The following is a 16,885-nucleotide window of genomic DNA, read 5'->3' on the forward strand; positions in this document are numbered from 1 at the left end:
GCCTATCCTATACGTTGTATGATATTTAGCAGCATCTTTAGTTTCTCCCTGGTACAAGGCAGTAGCACCTATCCCTTGACCCTCTCCAGTCATGAAAACCAGAATGTTTTCAGATGTCCCCTAGGAGACAGAATCATTCTCATTTGGAAACCATTGTATTACATGGTATGTTCACTGGGTTGTCCCTCATTTGCATAGCTTCAAATGATTTGGGACCCTGATAAACCTGAACCTTTAACTTGGTGCAGAGTAGCAGTGAAAGAGTTCTGTCTGTTAAAAAAGTAAAATAATATCTGTATTTCAGAGCTTTACAACATCCTTATATTTTGAAGACAAATTACTTGGTAGATAGGCCTAATTTCTCTTCAACAAGATAGAATCACGTTCCTGTTGTTTCCAGTTCTGCAGTCTGCAGATGTTTAATCCTATACTCCCAAGGTTTCTTTTTATTTTTATATAGCAATAGCATTGGAAATGATTTATTCTTTCAACTCTCTTTAATTTAAAAATTGTGTATGTGTTTTTTTGGATTTGTTTTTATAGTTAAGCAATCTAAGTCCCAAATCTTGTAAAATAGTCACATGATTAGTGAATGGCCAATTAGAGTTATTTCTAAGGTTTCTTGACATTTAGTCCAGTGTCTCTGTTCTTCAGTAGCGTGTTAGTTTGATGAAAACAGGAGGTTTGTCTTATTGATTGAACCTTGGATCTCTAGTTCCTAGAGCACATTTATCATATATTAAGCATATAGTACTATTTGCTGAAGGAGTGAATGGATTTCTTATTTGACCTGGTTTTAAGAAGCCTTCATGTTGTCTGCTTCTCTTCTGAAAAGACCAACCTAACAAAGATTTTAAAATTAAGATGACATGTTAAGATCTGACTTTAGTGTTCCAGATGTGGTATGATAATTGATGAAAGCTTTAACATGCTGTGTCTGGATTTCATGTTTCTGTTAATACAGTCTAAGATAGTATTATGTCTTATTGCCCTGATAGTCATTTAAATTTTAACTTTTGTTTTCCGAACCTTGAGCCATAGCTGCTTCCTTATGCTTTTGTAGTGTTTATTAAAATTGAAATATCTGCCTCAGTCCTAATCATTTATATTTTCAAACCAAGACATTTTGCTTTCATAAAATTCAAGCCTTCTGATAATAAATGTTTAATAATTTTCACAAGCATGTATAATTTCTAGAGATTATTATTCTTAAAAGGGTTTTTGGCTCAGCAAATGCTTCCCTGTAGTTCAGTCATATAGTCTTAAATTAACAAATGGTTTGGCTCCTGAAATCTCTGGTTTATGAAATTCTTCCTAGGCTTAATTGCCTCTCTTCTCTTCTTTGATTAGAACACACGTACCAGCTTGGATTTCTACTAATATTATACAATACAGAAGATAAATTAATAGATGAAATTTTTTTCCTTTACATTTCTTATTAAAGAAGCATATATCTTCTTTATCAAGTTGTTTCTGACTAATGGTCATTAAATTAAAAAGTATTTGAATTGAATGTTTACATTTCAGATTAAGCAGCCATACTGGAACAAAATTTACATGCTAATACCTGATATTAAGAGATGATATAATTAAACTAATATCAACCTTATTTTGAAATGACCACGAAATAAGAAAAAAGTTTTGTATCTGCCAGTTGTTCTCTGCTTGTGTTCCTATTCAGTGGCTGCATCAGGCAAAAGTGGTTTGATAGTTACGCTTCATTATATCTACTCATAGTAAATAAATGTTTTCAATGAAAGTTTCACCTTTTGGGCTGGGGATGTGGCTCAAGTGGTAGCGCGCTCGCCTGGCATGCGTGCGGCCCGGGTTCAATCCTCAGCACCATATACAAACAAAGATGTTGTGTCCGCCGAGAACTAAAAAATAAATATTAAAAAAAAAATTCTCTCTCTCTCTCTCCCCTCTCTCACTCTCTCTTAAAAAAAAAAAAAAGAAAGTTTTACCTTTGTCATAGAAAGACTATTTATTATAGAACTGAAATATCAAAACTTACATATGCTTGGAGCGGAAGCTGCAAACCTTGGTTCTTTTGTTCTGACAAAAGAAAATTTAAAATTCAGACACCAAAAGCCATTCAAGAGAAACTTATTATTAAGTGAAAGTAAAGTTAAATTCAAACAAAGATCACTCTAAAAAGAGAGTGGGTTGTCTGTGAGGAGGCAAAGGAAATGGTGTTGCTTTCAGATTTATTAGTTTGACGTTTGCCTGAAGAATTGGAGTCCACCTTTTTGCACTCTGCCAATCAGATGTTTAACTTTTCTTTCATGAGTTTTTTTTTTAAGTTTTTATTTTTATATTTTTATTTTTTTAGTTGTAGTTGGATACAATACTTTTAATTTTATATATTTTTTATGTGGTGCTGAGGATCGAGCCCAGGGCCTCGCACAAGCTAGGCGAGTGCTCTACCACTGAGCCACAACCCCAGCCCCCACCTCTTTCGTGAGCTTTTGACCCTACTGGTCCTCTCCAGAAATGTCAAGGTGGCCATTCTCTTTAAGGAAGCTTCATGTACAAGTCCTAGGTTACTGTGGATACTGGGGTCAACGGCTGGTCAGAACTTACATTAGTGTGCCTGTATTATCAAAGAAACCTCCTTTCTGAAATGTATGGAGATACTTAATGCCATAACTCCTAGCTTTACTTTGACCTCAGTGGACCCTGTGAAGACTTAGTCCCATTAACCCTTCTTTCTTGATGTATATCCCCATTTAGTTTTTTTGTTTTTATTTGCTTATTCATAAGTTCTGTGTGTCTAATGTCTTTCTGTAGGTTATCTGCCTCAAGTTATTTGCCCATCTGTCTTGGAAGGAATTTAAAACAACTTTAAAAGTAACTTAAAGAACACTCATAACCTGGCTATGCACTTGACTGCTTATTACTGTTACTTAAACTCCTTGATCTCAGGTTAAATACTTTGACTTATAATGAAAATATATAAATAGTTCTGCAAGAGCTAACACAAACCAGAATTTATTAAATAGTTGGTAAACATTTGCCTTGGGGTTATAAATATAAAAGCAAATAGTATTTGTAAGTTTTGATATTTCAGTACTATAATAGTCTTGAGCATAAATATGTTAAATAGCTATTCTCCCCAGATTACAGGATCAAAATCCTCTAGTGTTCTTGGGAACAATAATAAATGCAGTTTTCACACTCTTTGAGAGCTGTTGCTGTGTTGTAGATATTCATTTCCATGTTTTAACTTTGAAAGAAGACAGCATGTTTACTTGGATATTTTTATTATGGTTGGATACATGCTGCTTAGTCTACTATCTGCTTATTTGCATATATGCCCACATTAAAGACATCCAGATATTTTTGTATTCTTTTAAAGGAAAAAAGGAAATGTTTTATAAGAACAGAAAGGTGACATTGAATGTAGGAAATAAATATTGGAGTTTTGGTTGAATAACATCTGTATTTCATAATTTTAGTTTACAGTGATATCTCTGAAATTGAAACACATTTTCCATGATTTTTTTTTCAGCCTCCAGCTCCTTCACTCTTTTTTTTTTTTTTTAAACTATTTTTTATTTTTTAGTTTTTGGCGGACACAACATCTTTGTTTGTATGTGGTGCTGAGGATCGAATCCGGGCCGCATGCATGCTAGGCAAGCGCGCTACCGCTTGAGCCACATCCCCAGCCCATGATTTGATTTTTAAAAAAATATTTATTTTTTAGTTGTACACAATACCTTTATTTTGTTTATTTATTTTTATGTGGTGCTGAGGATCGAACCCAGGGCCTAGCACGTGCTAGGCGAGCGCTCTACTGCTGGGCCCCAGCCCTAGCCCCATGATTTTATTTTTTTCAGAGAGTTCTTTTTATAGATGTTCTTTAGGCAAAATACATGTATTCTGTAATTTGAAAGAGATGGAATGCTATTGAAGTAAAAGAAAAACTAGACAATTAAATCTTTAATTACAGATATAGTCTATGTAGCATATTTCATCAATTCTTATTTTTACTTTTCTGGGAAATTTACCTGAAGTTGCAGGCATGTTTTGCTTTGTATGGTGTCTTATAATTGACAGTGGCCTTTTGTTTCTTTTGCTACAGCAAATGATAACATACTTACAATTATTAATATTGAGTCTACAAAATATCTGTGTGTGTGTGTGTGTATTAAGTGTTTGCTGAGTTGCCTAGTGTGTGTATTTGTGAAAGCCATAGACCAAAAATTTCTCCCAATGTTTTCGTGTTTTGGAAAATTGTTTTTTATATAGGAGTTAACCTGATATTAAACCTTTAGCATTTTAATAGATTTTCATTAAATCTTACTAGATTAATGATATATGAATAATATAAATGGTATCAAAATAATTTCCAGATTTAAAAACAATACTATTTTATGGTTTATATTTAGTGTTTCTAGGGCTGGGGTTGTAGCTCAGTGGTAGAGTGCTTACCTCCCATGCGTGAGGCCCTGGGTTCGATCCTCAGTACCACATTAAAAAAAAAAAATAAGGATATTGTGTCCCATCTACAACCAATATATATATATAAAATTTAGTGTTTCTAATAATAACACACATTTGGTGGTATAAAATATGTCTATAAGTCTGTTTTGCAAAGCTTTTTAGAATGAATGAATTCCTCCCCCTTGCCCCCTCCCTCCCTGCTCCCTCCAGGCTCTCTCCCTTCTTCTCCCCCTCCTTCTTCCTTTTTTCCCTCCCTCCCTTCCCAGGGGAACTTTACTACTAAGCTACATCCCCAGTCCTTTGTATTTAGAGATAGGATCTCAAATTTAGAGATAGGCTTTCCTCAAATTTGTAATGTTTCTGTCTCAGCTGCCACTACAGGATTATGCTACCGAACTCAGCTATAATGAATTTCTTAAGTTTAAATAACTATTTTCCTGCATCTAATATCTGATTCTTACAAGGTGATACTATGTTTTTGTTTTATTTTCAGAGTCTTACATTTAAAGAAAAAGTAACAAGCCTTAAATTTAAAGAAAAACCTACGGATGTGGAGACAAGAAGTTATAAGTATCTTCTCTTGTCCATGGTGAAACTAATTCATGCAGATCCAAAGCTTTTACTTTGTGTAAGTTTTCAAAGGAACCATAAATCAAGGTGCATTCCAATATCTATACTCTTTGTTCTTTTTAATTTCGCCTTGCTGTTGTCAAACAGTTTAGCTTTTTGTTCCCCTTTTTCTTTTCATCAACTTTCTGTTTTCATTGACTCTGTTTGCAGATACTGTATTGGAAGGAGAATGATGAAAATGATGTGGTTAGTACTTACTTATTGTTGTAACTCTGCTTTTATTGCCTCAGATGGTTTTAGATTTCTGAGAACATCACACAATAATTAGGAACTGATGTAAATGCTGTAAATGAGTGATTAAAGTAATCACAGGAAGTGATTAAAAGCACGAGCTCTGGAGACAGACTTAATTTACTAGCTAGGTGATTTATTTAACCTCTTTGTGCCTTAGATTTTTCACCTGAAATATTGGAATAATACTAGTTTCTACCTCAGAGAGATCATTAAGAAAATTAAAATAGTATATAGAAAGTTTTTATGAACAGTTCCTGGCATATAATAAGCACTAAAAAATGTTAGCTTTTGTTAATACTGAAAAGAGAGTTAGCGTTAATATTATTAATGTCCCTGCTATGACAGTTCTATATTATGAAGTTAATAGGAGAACATATTTAACCTTTGTCAAGGTTCTGCAGTTCTTAGAGTATAGCAGCAAGCAAACTTTATTACTGCTTTATTCAGTAACACGCTTTTTAAGGGCTGTGGTACTTTCAGTTTTGATCGAGTTTTTTATATTACTATAATGTAGGGGTTCTATGAAGCCCCCGAATTATGAAAAAATGTATATTTTAAGTAATTTTTTCTGGATATAGAGGAAATGAGAAAATAGTGAGAAAGAACTCCCAAAAGGATCAGTGACCCTGAAAGAAGGCCTGATATTCTGAACTTTCCGAAAGGCCCATCCAAATTCTAGAGTCTAGTAGAATAAATAGTTAAATCTTTGGCTTGGAAAACTGTAAAATTTGTGAGTGAGCCTTTGAAAGTAATGAAATGTCTTTTTTCCTTATTTCTTTGTATATGACACAAGTTATGATGTTACCTCATGATGTGTGTCTCACAATATTAGTACCACTGTTTACGTGGCTTAACTCAGGTTCAACGAATACATCAAAGTCATCAATGTCTTTTATGCTAAATATATTACTGTTTGAAGACAAGAGTTTAAGCAAAATTTGCTATTTTCCAAGAGTTATAGAAATTATTTTCTTTACTGCCATCTAGTGGCTAAATAGCTATTCTCAAAGTAATGATAAGTAAAATTGTGAAAGATTTATTGTAAATATTTAATTCTGTAATTTATCAAAATTCTAAATCTTAGCTAATAGAAATATAGGAATAACTATTAAATGGTCTCAGTTATAGTATTTTTAAACTAATATGATTTTATCTTCCATCTTTATCATCTTTGTCCTAATCATGTTACTCTCAATTTTTCAAGCCTCATGTTTAACCTCCAGTATTTCTTGCATCCCCTTAATCCTTTCTGTGCTCTGAAATTTATAATGATCTCTTTAAAAAGCAGATCCTGTAATGCCCCCTGCCCAACTTAAAACCTTTTGGTTGAAATTGCTCTTGGGATAAAGACCAAACTTCAGACAGATGTACCAAGTCTTGCAAAACCTTTCTCTCATCTACCAGTTCTTCTACATCTAGCTTATGTTTTGTCTTCTGTACTCAAGTCATAATATAATGACTCTTCTTTCAATTCTTGTTACCATATTCCCTCATATCTGCCTTTGTTATTTGCTTTTCTCTCTGCCTAGAATCTGTTTCTCTCTTCTCTTTATAGAGAAATTCCTAATAATTCTAAACTATTATCCCCGCCCTAGGAAGCCTCCCTGACTAGGCTATATTTCCCTGGTATAGGCTCTTATTGCAGATATAACTTTATTGTACTTATCTCATTTGTAGTTTTATACTTGTCCTACACCATCCTAATTATTTTATTGATGTTTTTTTCCTCCTGAAACTAGATGCTGCTGGAGGGTAGAAAATGCCTTTTTAAAATTTGTTTTTTCTTTGGTATTCAGTAAATACTATTGGGGAATGAATGAATGAATATAAATGTTGGAAAATAGGTTAACAGTTTTGAATTAGAAATATACTTTTGGTGAACGGCCTACCTCAGTCACTATAATAGGGAATGATTTGTAGTTAGGATAAATATGGACACAAGGTAAGATGGCTTCACTTAAATGAAGCATTTTGTTTATTTGTTTGTGGTACTGGGGGTTGAACCCAAGGGCACCCTACTAATGATCTACATCCCCAGCCCATTTTATATTTTATTTTGAGAAGGGGTCTTGCTGGGTTGCCTAGGCTGGCCCTAAACTTATGATTCTCAGACTCCTGAGTAGCTGGAATTGCAGGCATGTACCTCCACATACCATGTATTTTTGAAGTGTAAATACATCTTCTAAGTTATGGGAAACATTTCACACTTTTCCAGCTTCTTTTTGTGTGTGTGGGTGAAGTACTGGGGTTTGAACCCAGAGAACCTTAACCAATGAGCCACACCCCCAGCCCTTTTTATATCTTATTTAGTTTTTGAGCTAAGATCTTGCCAAGTTGCTTAGGGCCTTGTTATGTTCCTGAGGCTGGCTTTGAACTTGTGATCATCCTGCCTCAGCCTCCTGAGCTGCTGGGATTAAAGGCATGTACCACTGTGCCAGGCACATTTTAATATCTTTAATTAGGTATTCACATTTATACAATCAATACTTATCTTTGCTTGGTGCAATATTTTTTTCCACAATGAAAAGGATTGAAATATGGCTGTCTGGAGGTGTGGATTCTAGTCCTCTTTGACATCAGCTCTGTGGATTTGAATAGGACCTTTCTACAATATAAAAAGGGCTGTACAGGAAAATCATGCAGTCTTCTTCCAATATGTGTGTTTTTTGTTTTAAAATATACAATCATTTGTAAGCTCAAAACCAGTAAGTGGGCTGGGGTTGTGGCTGAGTGGTAGAGCACTTGCCTCTCATGTGTGAGACACTGGATTAGATCCTCAGCACCGCATAAAAATAAATAAAAAGATATTGTGTCCATCTATTTAGAAAAAAGATAAAACCAGTAAATTCCAAACCAGACTTACATTATTTAGGCAGTATACTGTTGAAAAAAAATTACTTACACTTCATTGTTTTTATTTTTTGCCATGCTGGAGATCAAACTCAGGGCCTTGCTCAGACTAGACAAGCACTCTGCCATTGATCTACATCCCAAGTTCTTAATACTTGTGGCTCAGCGGTAGAGCACTCACCTAGAACGTGCAAAGCCCTGGGTTCAATCCTCAATACCACATAAAAATAAATAAAATAAAGGTATTGTGTCCAACCAACTACAACTAAAAAATAAATATTAAAAACGAAAGAAAAGCTAATGTTTATTTTTATTTCTTTTAATTATAAATTTCCATGGGTATTATTTACATTAATGAATAAGTATAAATGTGGATTAAAAGAATCTATAACAAATGCTGTTTTGATTTAAAAAAATTTTTTTATTGAGTTAAAATTCACATACCATGAAATTCACCATTTTAAAATGTGTAATTCAGTGGTTTTTAGAATATTTACAAAGTTCTGCAACTAATTCCACTAACTCTAGAACATTTTCATCACCTCTAAAAGAAATTTAGTACCAATTATCAGTTGCTCTCTTCCCTCTTCTTCATGATCCCTGTCAGTTTTGTTTTGTTTTAATTCATGTTTGCTCTTTCCTTTGCAGAATCCAAGAAAACAGGGGCCCGAAACCCAAGGCAGTACAGCTGAATTAATTACAGGGCTCGTCCAACTGGTCCCTCAGTCGCACATGCCAGAGATTGCTCAGGAAGCAATGGAGGTAAGGGGGAAATGAATTCTAGACTCTTGAAGGAAAGGCTATAAATGTGTACATTATTTTAAAAAATTTCTATGTAATTTTTTTTAAATTGGTGTACTATAATTAATTATACATTATAGTGAAATTCATTATTGCATATTTTATGTGCACACAACATAACAATATAATTTGATCAGGTTAATTTCCCGTTTCCCAAAACCTCTTCTTTCCTTCTCTATATACATTCTTGATGTTCCTCTGGTGTATGACTTCTATGGGTAATAGGTAGATATCATTTCTGGAAATGGTATGTTTGTGTCTATGTATTATTTTAGAAATTCCATGGAGAAAGAAAGGATTGATTTGCCTTATGTCATAGGTAGCAGCAATGTTGGGTGAAATTCATTTTTTGTTTGTTTGCTTGTTTGGTGTTTTTTTTTTTTTTTTTTTTTTTTTTTTTGAGCATGGTCTCATTGTATTGCCCAGTGTGGCCTCAAACTCCTGGACAAGTGATCTTCTCATCCCAGCCTCCTGAGTAGCTGGGATTACATTGTGCAAATTCTTATACTTAATAAAAAAGGTCAGAATTTTGTATATGCATTTTATTTTTTAAACTTACTAAAATGTCATTTTTAAAATTGGAGCATATTTTGCTTACCGATAAGTTCATTTTAAGGTGTGCATTTTGAGCATATCCACAGTTTTACAATTACTATCTAATTCCAGAACACTTTTATCACCCCCAAAAAGAAGCCCATCATTCCACATCCCCACTCCTTTAGTAATTGGATACTTTTCTGTGTCTTTTGAAGTTTTAAAGTAGTCCAAAGTTAAACATTTATGTATCTTTTCTTATTGTGAGGCAGATTATCAGTGACATCATTTACAGTTGAAGCATTTGATTTGGTTTTAAAGAAAAAAAATCAGTTCTCCTTATGTATCCCAATAATATTTTTATTGTAATTTTAATAAAAAGCTTCAAAGAATCTCTAAATATTTTGACCAAAGACTCAAATAATATACAGAGATCAACTGTGTTGGAGTAGGAGGAGGGGAAAACATTGTCGACTTGGAGTTAAGGTTGGGTATTGAAGGAGGGGTATACACTTTGCTCTTTATATAAGAATAATGTATTTATGTGGTAATTGTATATTTAAAGTAAATTATTTAATTCCTGTTAACGCTCTGTGTACCAAATTCGAAGTTTAATTTTATGGTCAATTGAATTACTTTAGAATGAATAATCTGTTATGAAATACATGTTTAATACACTCCCTATATAACTTATCTTGTCAGTAAATATCTGTGGGAAGCAAGATAATTTCTACTTTATCTTTTGCTGTTAATTTTGGGGAACCCCTTTACTAGGGATTAACCGTTTTATTTTTAATAAATTTATTATGTTTTTACAATGTATTAGTCTCATTGCTGAAATGAAAAATCTAAACTTTTTTGTTGTTTTAAATTTCTAAGAAGGGGATGGGAATGAACTTTTTATTACAGAAAGTTCTTTATTTAAATCATTTAGTTTGTTTCTGAAAGCAATTTTTATGTGTCTGTATTATTCTGAGTTCATCATTTAACTTTGTGTGTGCTGTTTAGAGTAAACATGACAGGAATAAAGTGATTTCATTCTGTATGGTATTCCTTAAGAGATTTGTGTTCTCTAGGGTTTCTCTCTTTTGTCTTTACTGTATATCAAGTCTTTGTAGCTTTACATAGCTCAATTTGTTACCATTTATAAAATAAATACTAACTAAAGGTTATTTTTTCCCAAATTGTTTTGAGTGAGTTTTCTCTCTTTCTTTTTTTAAAATTCAGGCTTTGCTGGTTCTTCATCAGTTAGATAGCATTGATTTGTGGAATCCTGATGCTCCTGTAGAAACATTTTGGGAGATTAGGTATATGTACTTTTAATTTTTAAATGCAATTTAAACTTTTAATTTTAGAGTTTTTGTATTTAAATATTAACTGTATAATTCTTAGTTTATTATAAAAATTTACTAATTTATACCTCTAGAGTGCTTATGAGTTTGTATTTTTATCTGACTAGAAGTTATTAGAATATTTTTTATTCTAATAGCAACATTATAGCAATGTACAAAATAAATTTTTAAAAATAGTACTAAATTTTATCATCCAGGCACAAGTACTCTTGCTTGATATAGTCTGTTTTATCTTTCTTTGTATAAACACAGTTTATAACTGTGTTTCTAATAGATTTTTACAGTTATAAGCATACAGGGTTAATTTTATAACTTTTTTTTTAGTTTTTAAAATTATCTTTCATAAATCTTCTATAATACTCATACTTTTGATGAATGAATTAATAATGGATATTTGCTTAAAAGGCAAAAATACAGACAATTTAATTTCATTGTCTATTTCTTCGGTTAATTAAATAAATTATCTTTTAATGAACACAAAGGCACTACATGGAGGAATGTTTAAATATGTAAACCTCAAGTTTTGCCATTTTTTTTAAAACTTTTTTTAGTTGTAGATGGACACAATATCTTTCTTTTCTTTTTTTTTTTTTTTTAATGTGGTGTTGAGGATCAAACCCAGTGCCTCACATGGGCTAGGCAAGCGCTCTACCACTGAGCCACAACCCCAGCCCCACCATTATCTTTTAATAGAATTGGGTGTGCTGAGTCACTTGGCAGTAGTTCTGTCCAATAAGAATACAGTGTAAACCACAGGTATAATTTAAAATTATCGAGTTATTACATAATAAAGTAAAAAGAAATATGTAAAGTTAATTTTAATAATATATTTTATTTAACCTATTTTATATACATACCTAGAATATTAAAATTTCAACATAAAAAGAATGAATTGTTAATGAGATATTTTGTATTCTTGTTTTCACAAAGTCTTCACAGTTTGGTGTCACGCAACACATCTCAATTTAGGAAGCCATATTTAAAGTGCTCAGAAGACACATATGACTGACTGGTAGCTACTATGTTGGACAATATAGCTTTAGAACAGAGATTAGCAAATCTGTGCTCTAAAAGGACAGGATAGTAAATCTGCTAGGCTTTGTAGTTATCCAGTCTGTTGTAACTATTCACTTCTGCTTTTGGAGCAAGAAAGCAGCCAAAGACAACATGTGAATGAATGGGTCGTGGCTGCATTCCACTAAAACTTTATTTAAAAAAGCAAATGGTGGTTTGCAGACTGCTGCTGTATGGCACTGGATTTATATACAGTATCTGTTATGCATATGATTTCTTATGCCCACTTCAAGGGTGGGATACATGGATGAAACACTGAGAGTCTGGGGAGCAGGGGGCTTATAAGTATTTGCTTTTTAAATATAGTCCTTTGATTGTAGTGCTACTAACAGTTGGATAACTGTTTCTGTTAAACAAACCTACAAGAGAAACTAAGCTTCTCTAAATTTATATTCATTATGAGAGAATGCCATTCTTTTATACTGGTTATATTTGTACTAGGTTATTTATACATGATAATGGTAACAATTAACTTTATGTTACTACAGTTCACAAATGCTTTTTTACATCTGCAAGAAATTAACTAGCCATCAAATGCTTAGTAGCACAGAAATTCTCAAGTGGTTACGGGAAATTTTGATCTGCAGGAATAAGTTTCTTCTTAAAAATAAGGTAAGGAAAATTGCCTCTTTAAAATTGGAAGAATATTTGAAATAGTAATGGGATGAATTAAGGGACTGTTTTTTAACCAAATTAGGTTCTGCTTGAGCTCCCTCCTCCTTTCTATTGGGTCCTTAAGAGAAATATATGTGCAGAAGACAATAACCAACAAATGAACATTCAAAAAAGTTATTCTGAGGTTTTGATCTTAAAACTGTAATGTTGATGAATTTGAGTTGACTGAAGTAGGCCTTGGGCAGGCCTAGGTAGAGTGGAGGTTGATATGACCTAAGTAGGATGAAAAATGTATTCTTTCTTTATTCTCAAGTCCATATATAAGAATTGGTTCTCATGACTAGAGTAATCCAGGGAATGTTGTATGTCAAGAATCTGAAGGGGAATCAGGTATGGTGTGTAGGTCTATAATACCAGCTACTTGAGAGGTCGAGGCAGGAGGATCACAAATTTAGGGCCAGCATGGATAGTTTAGCAAGATCCTATTTCAAAATAAAAGAAAAAATAAAGGGCTGGGAATGTAGCTCAGTGGCAAAGTGCTTGCTTAGTATGTACAAAGCCCTGAGTTCAATCCCCAATACCAGAGTGGGCAGGGGGAGGTAATGGGAAGAGGTCCTTAATCTAGATTTATTTATAATCTTTCCATAAAAATTTCATTTTTTGAAAAGATTAGTAGAATTCTTTTTCCTTATATTGGAGTAAAGTTTTTTGATTGCGAACTATTGAAACATGGTGAGGTTGTAGGGAACAGGAATATTTCTTTTAATATAGTTTTTATTTTATTTTTATTTTAAATATTTATTTTTTAACTGTAGTTGGACACAATACCTTTATTTATTTATTTATATGTGGTGCTGAGGATCGAACCCAGCACCACATATAAATAAGGCCCCCAAACGTGCTAGGCGAGTGCTCTACGCTGAGCCACAACCTCAGCCCATTAACATAGTTTTTAAATTCATCAATTCTTCAATTCTGGTATAGTTTTAAGAGTAAAACTTAATGTTTTTTTTTTTTTTAGTCCAGTCCTAGAAGGTATGAGAAATCATGAGTGTATTGAACTCATATGCTTTTTTTAGTACCATGAATCTTGTTAAATTTTTTGTTTAAAAATATGCTAATGGAGCTGGGCACCGAGGTGCATGCCAGTAATCCCAGCAGCTGAGGAGGCTGAGGCAAGAGGATTGCAGGTTCAAAACCAGCCTCAACAATTTAGTGAGGCCCTTGCAACTCAGTGAGAACTTGTCTGTAAATAAAATATATATAGGGCTGGGGATGTAGTTTGGTGGTTAAGCGCCCCTGGGTTCAATTCCTGGTACCCCTGCAAAACCGAAATAAATAAATAAATAAATAAATTTTAAAAAAGTGCTGGGCTGGGGTTGTGGCTCAGTGGTAGAGCACTTGCCTGCATGTGTGAGGCACTGGATTCGATTCTCAGCACCACATATAAAAAAATAGATAAATAAAGGTCCATCAATAACAAATAAAATTATTTTAAAAAATAAATAAATGTGCTAATGGTGAGGCAACTTATTTCACATTTATTTTTTTTGTGTGTGTTAACATAGTAGAGTTTGAGATTATCCCCCAAATAAGAAAAGAGATTAGACTTCAAAGTTTTATGCCCTTGCTTGTGGTATATCTAAAGTACAAATGTTAGTAATCAGTTTATAGTACTGTCATCAGTGAAATCACTCCTATGATGTAGTTGTTAATAGACTTTTATTTCAAATGAGTCAAGTTCCATTTATCCTGACATAGCACAGGATAAAATCTTATGGCAGAAAAGCTTTGTCATTTCTAATTGACCAAGATTACATTATAGTGGTTTATATTTGTTGATACGATACTTGTGTTCATGTTAGACTTAATTTACAATCATAGAATCCACTCTTTTTCAACTTTTTAAAATTTTTTAGTTGTAGATGGACACAGTGCTTTATTATGTTTATTATGTGGTGCTGGGGATTGAACCCAGGGCCTCACACATACTAGGCAAGTGCTCTGCCACTGAACTACAATCCCAGCCTCAAAATCCAGTCTTTTTGATGATTTGGAGAGTTTAAAACCGAGTAGTTTCAAAGACATTGAGCCAACATGATTTGTCCTAATGGGTTCTGATGACTGTCTCTCCAGGTGAGGCATGGGGATGGGGAGGAGAGGTTTTTCTAGGATGTTGTTAAACAGGAAGACAGCTCATAACAAATATTTGTTCCTTTTGGTTTTCAGTGCTGTGGTAGAGCTTATTTCTTTTTTTTTAGCAGGCAGATAGAAGTTCCTGTCACTTTCTCTTCCTTTATGGAGTAGGATGTGATGTTCCTGTTAGTGGAAATACCACTCAAATGTCCATGGATCATGAAGAATTGCTCCGTACCTATACTCCTGGAGCATCTCTGCGGAAGGGAAAAGGAAACTCTTCTATGGTAAGCAGCTTTTTGGGGGATAATTTTCCTGTCTGATCATTTGTGCTCTTATTTATTTATTTATTTATTTCCTGGAGGAACTTTGTTAAATGTCAGCCAGGTAATTTAGCATGGTAATTAAAAACTGCTTAGATTCTTGTTGTATCGATACTCTTTGTAGAACTTTGGGCCATTTAACATATATATGCCTCGGTTTCTCAGCTTTAAAGTGGGGATAATAATAATAATTTTCTCAAAGTTGTTGTGAGGTTCAAATAGATTAGTTGATTATTTGCTACTATAACTGATAACTATAGTTTTTATAATCCTCCATCTAATAAGAAAGATCATTCATACCTAGAAGTTTAAAAGTTGAATCAACAAAGATTTAAATTTCCTGGAACTGAAACCAAAATATTTTATTTAATGTTGTGGATGAATCTTCCCAAGAATTTTGCTTGTATATCCAGTTTCTCTTAAATATGAATCATTGTACAAGTGAAAATATCAGATCATAATAGAAGAATTTCTTTTCCAGAAGGAACCTTTTTTTATCTTTAATTTTTTAAAATTTATTTTTTAGTTGTAGTTGGACACAATAATACCCTTATTTTATTTATTTATTTTTATGTGGTGCTGAGGATCAAACCTAGGGCCTTGCACGTGCTAGGCAAGTGCTCTACTGCTGAGCCACAACCCCAGCCCTATCTTTAATTTTTTATTGAGCGGAAAAAACCCAGCTAAGCAGAATGAGCATTACTTGCTAGATTTGTTTTTGTTTTGTAGATAAGTTTCTTCATTTCATGTTTGAACTACATGATTTAGAATGTAGTGTATTTTTTACTGTAATATTTAGTTCTTTTTTATGCCCCATTTCATTCACTGCTGTAATATATTTATTTCTTGTCTCTAGGAACTAAGTAGAATTTCCTGTTATTTCTTATTCCTTTGTAATTTATACTTGACTGGAAAGCGCATTACGTTTTTTTCTTGTGTGAGATTTATGTCTTGATGGTTTACTTGTGAATCTGCTAGACTTTATTTACATTTCTGAAGTCTAGAACGGTATAGTACCTATTTGTTTCCAAATTTGACAGATAATCACATCATGTTGGTTCAAAATTTCTCATTTAGAACAAGATATGTTTGAAAAAAATCATGATTAAGGAGAAAAGCTTTTGTGAGTTTTGTATGCTTATGTATAGTACATAGTTTATTGCATTTATTGTTGAGTTTTATAAATAAAATTTCCTAAGTTGCAAATATGTATCCTACTCATGACTCCCAGGATGGTGCAGCAGGGTGCAGTGGAACCCCGCCAATATGCCGACAAGCCCAGACCAAGCTAGAAGTGGCCTTGTACATGTTTCTGTGGAGTCCTGACACTGAAGCTGTTCTGGTTGCCATGTCCTGTTTCCGTCACCTCTGTGAAGAAGCAGATATCCGTTGTGGGGTGGATGAAGTATCAGTGCACAACTTCTTGCCAAACTATAATACATTCATGGAGTTTGCTTCTGTCAGCAATATGATGTCAACAGGTAAATATATGCATGTTTTCACTCAGTCTGCTTTGAATTGCATCACATCTGATTGTGTTAAGAATGTAAGTGTATATTTAATATTATACTTTGCAGGTTTACAGGGCTCATTTAGATATCTCAGTTGAAATTTTCTGAACAAGGCAGGATGAAATCAGTAATATTTGAAATAAAGTATTAGTCTTGATGACTCTGCCTACATTGTATGCAGTGAGGTTTTAAGTAAATAACCATGTATTTGAGTAAATCATATTTAAAGGAATTGCTTTTTTATGCTGTGGATTTTGTAGAGTTCAAGATAAATACCTTCATGTGAGATGGGTGAAAAACAATTTTCAGCTTCATCAAATTTGAAGCTTTCATTTTGTTTCTCTTCTTGCTGTTTTGGATAGGCTTGTCAAGTTCGGCA

General features: G+C 33.3%; 1 protein-coding gene across 2 annotated transcripts in view; it reads left to right on the forward strand.

Annotated features, from left to right (window-relative positions):
• Nf1 (neurofibromin 1) overlaps positions 1–16,885 on the forward strand; it is a 251,252-nt gene that overhangs the window by 88,193 nt on the left and 146,174 nt on the right. For both annotated transcript variants that reach the window (XM_077800375.1, XM_077800376.1), the window contains exons 13-18: positions 4,940–5,074; positions 8,809–8,922; positions 10,723–10,802; positions 12,410–12,533; positions 14,798–14,959; positions 16,227–16,476. In XM_077800375.1, coding sequence (XP_077656501.1) covers positions 4,940–5,074; positions 8,809–8,922; positions 10,723–10,802; positions 12,410–12,533; positions 14,798–14,959; positions 16,227–16,476 — 865 coding nt within the window. The remainder of the gene's footprint in view (positions 1–4,939; positions 5,075–8,808; positions 8,923–10,722; positions 10,803–12,409; positions 12,534–14,797; positions 14,960–16,226; positions 16,477–16,885) is intronic.

This window comes from Urocitellus parryii, chromosome 7 (genome assembly GCF_045843805.1).
Source record: "Urocitellus parryii isolate mUroPar1 chromosome 7, mUroPar1.hap1, whole genome shotgun sequence".
Classification (NCBI taxonomy): domain Eukaryota; kingdom Metazoa; phylum Chordata; class Mammalia; order Rodentia; family Sciuridae; genus Urocitellus; species Urocitellus parryii.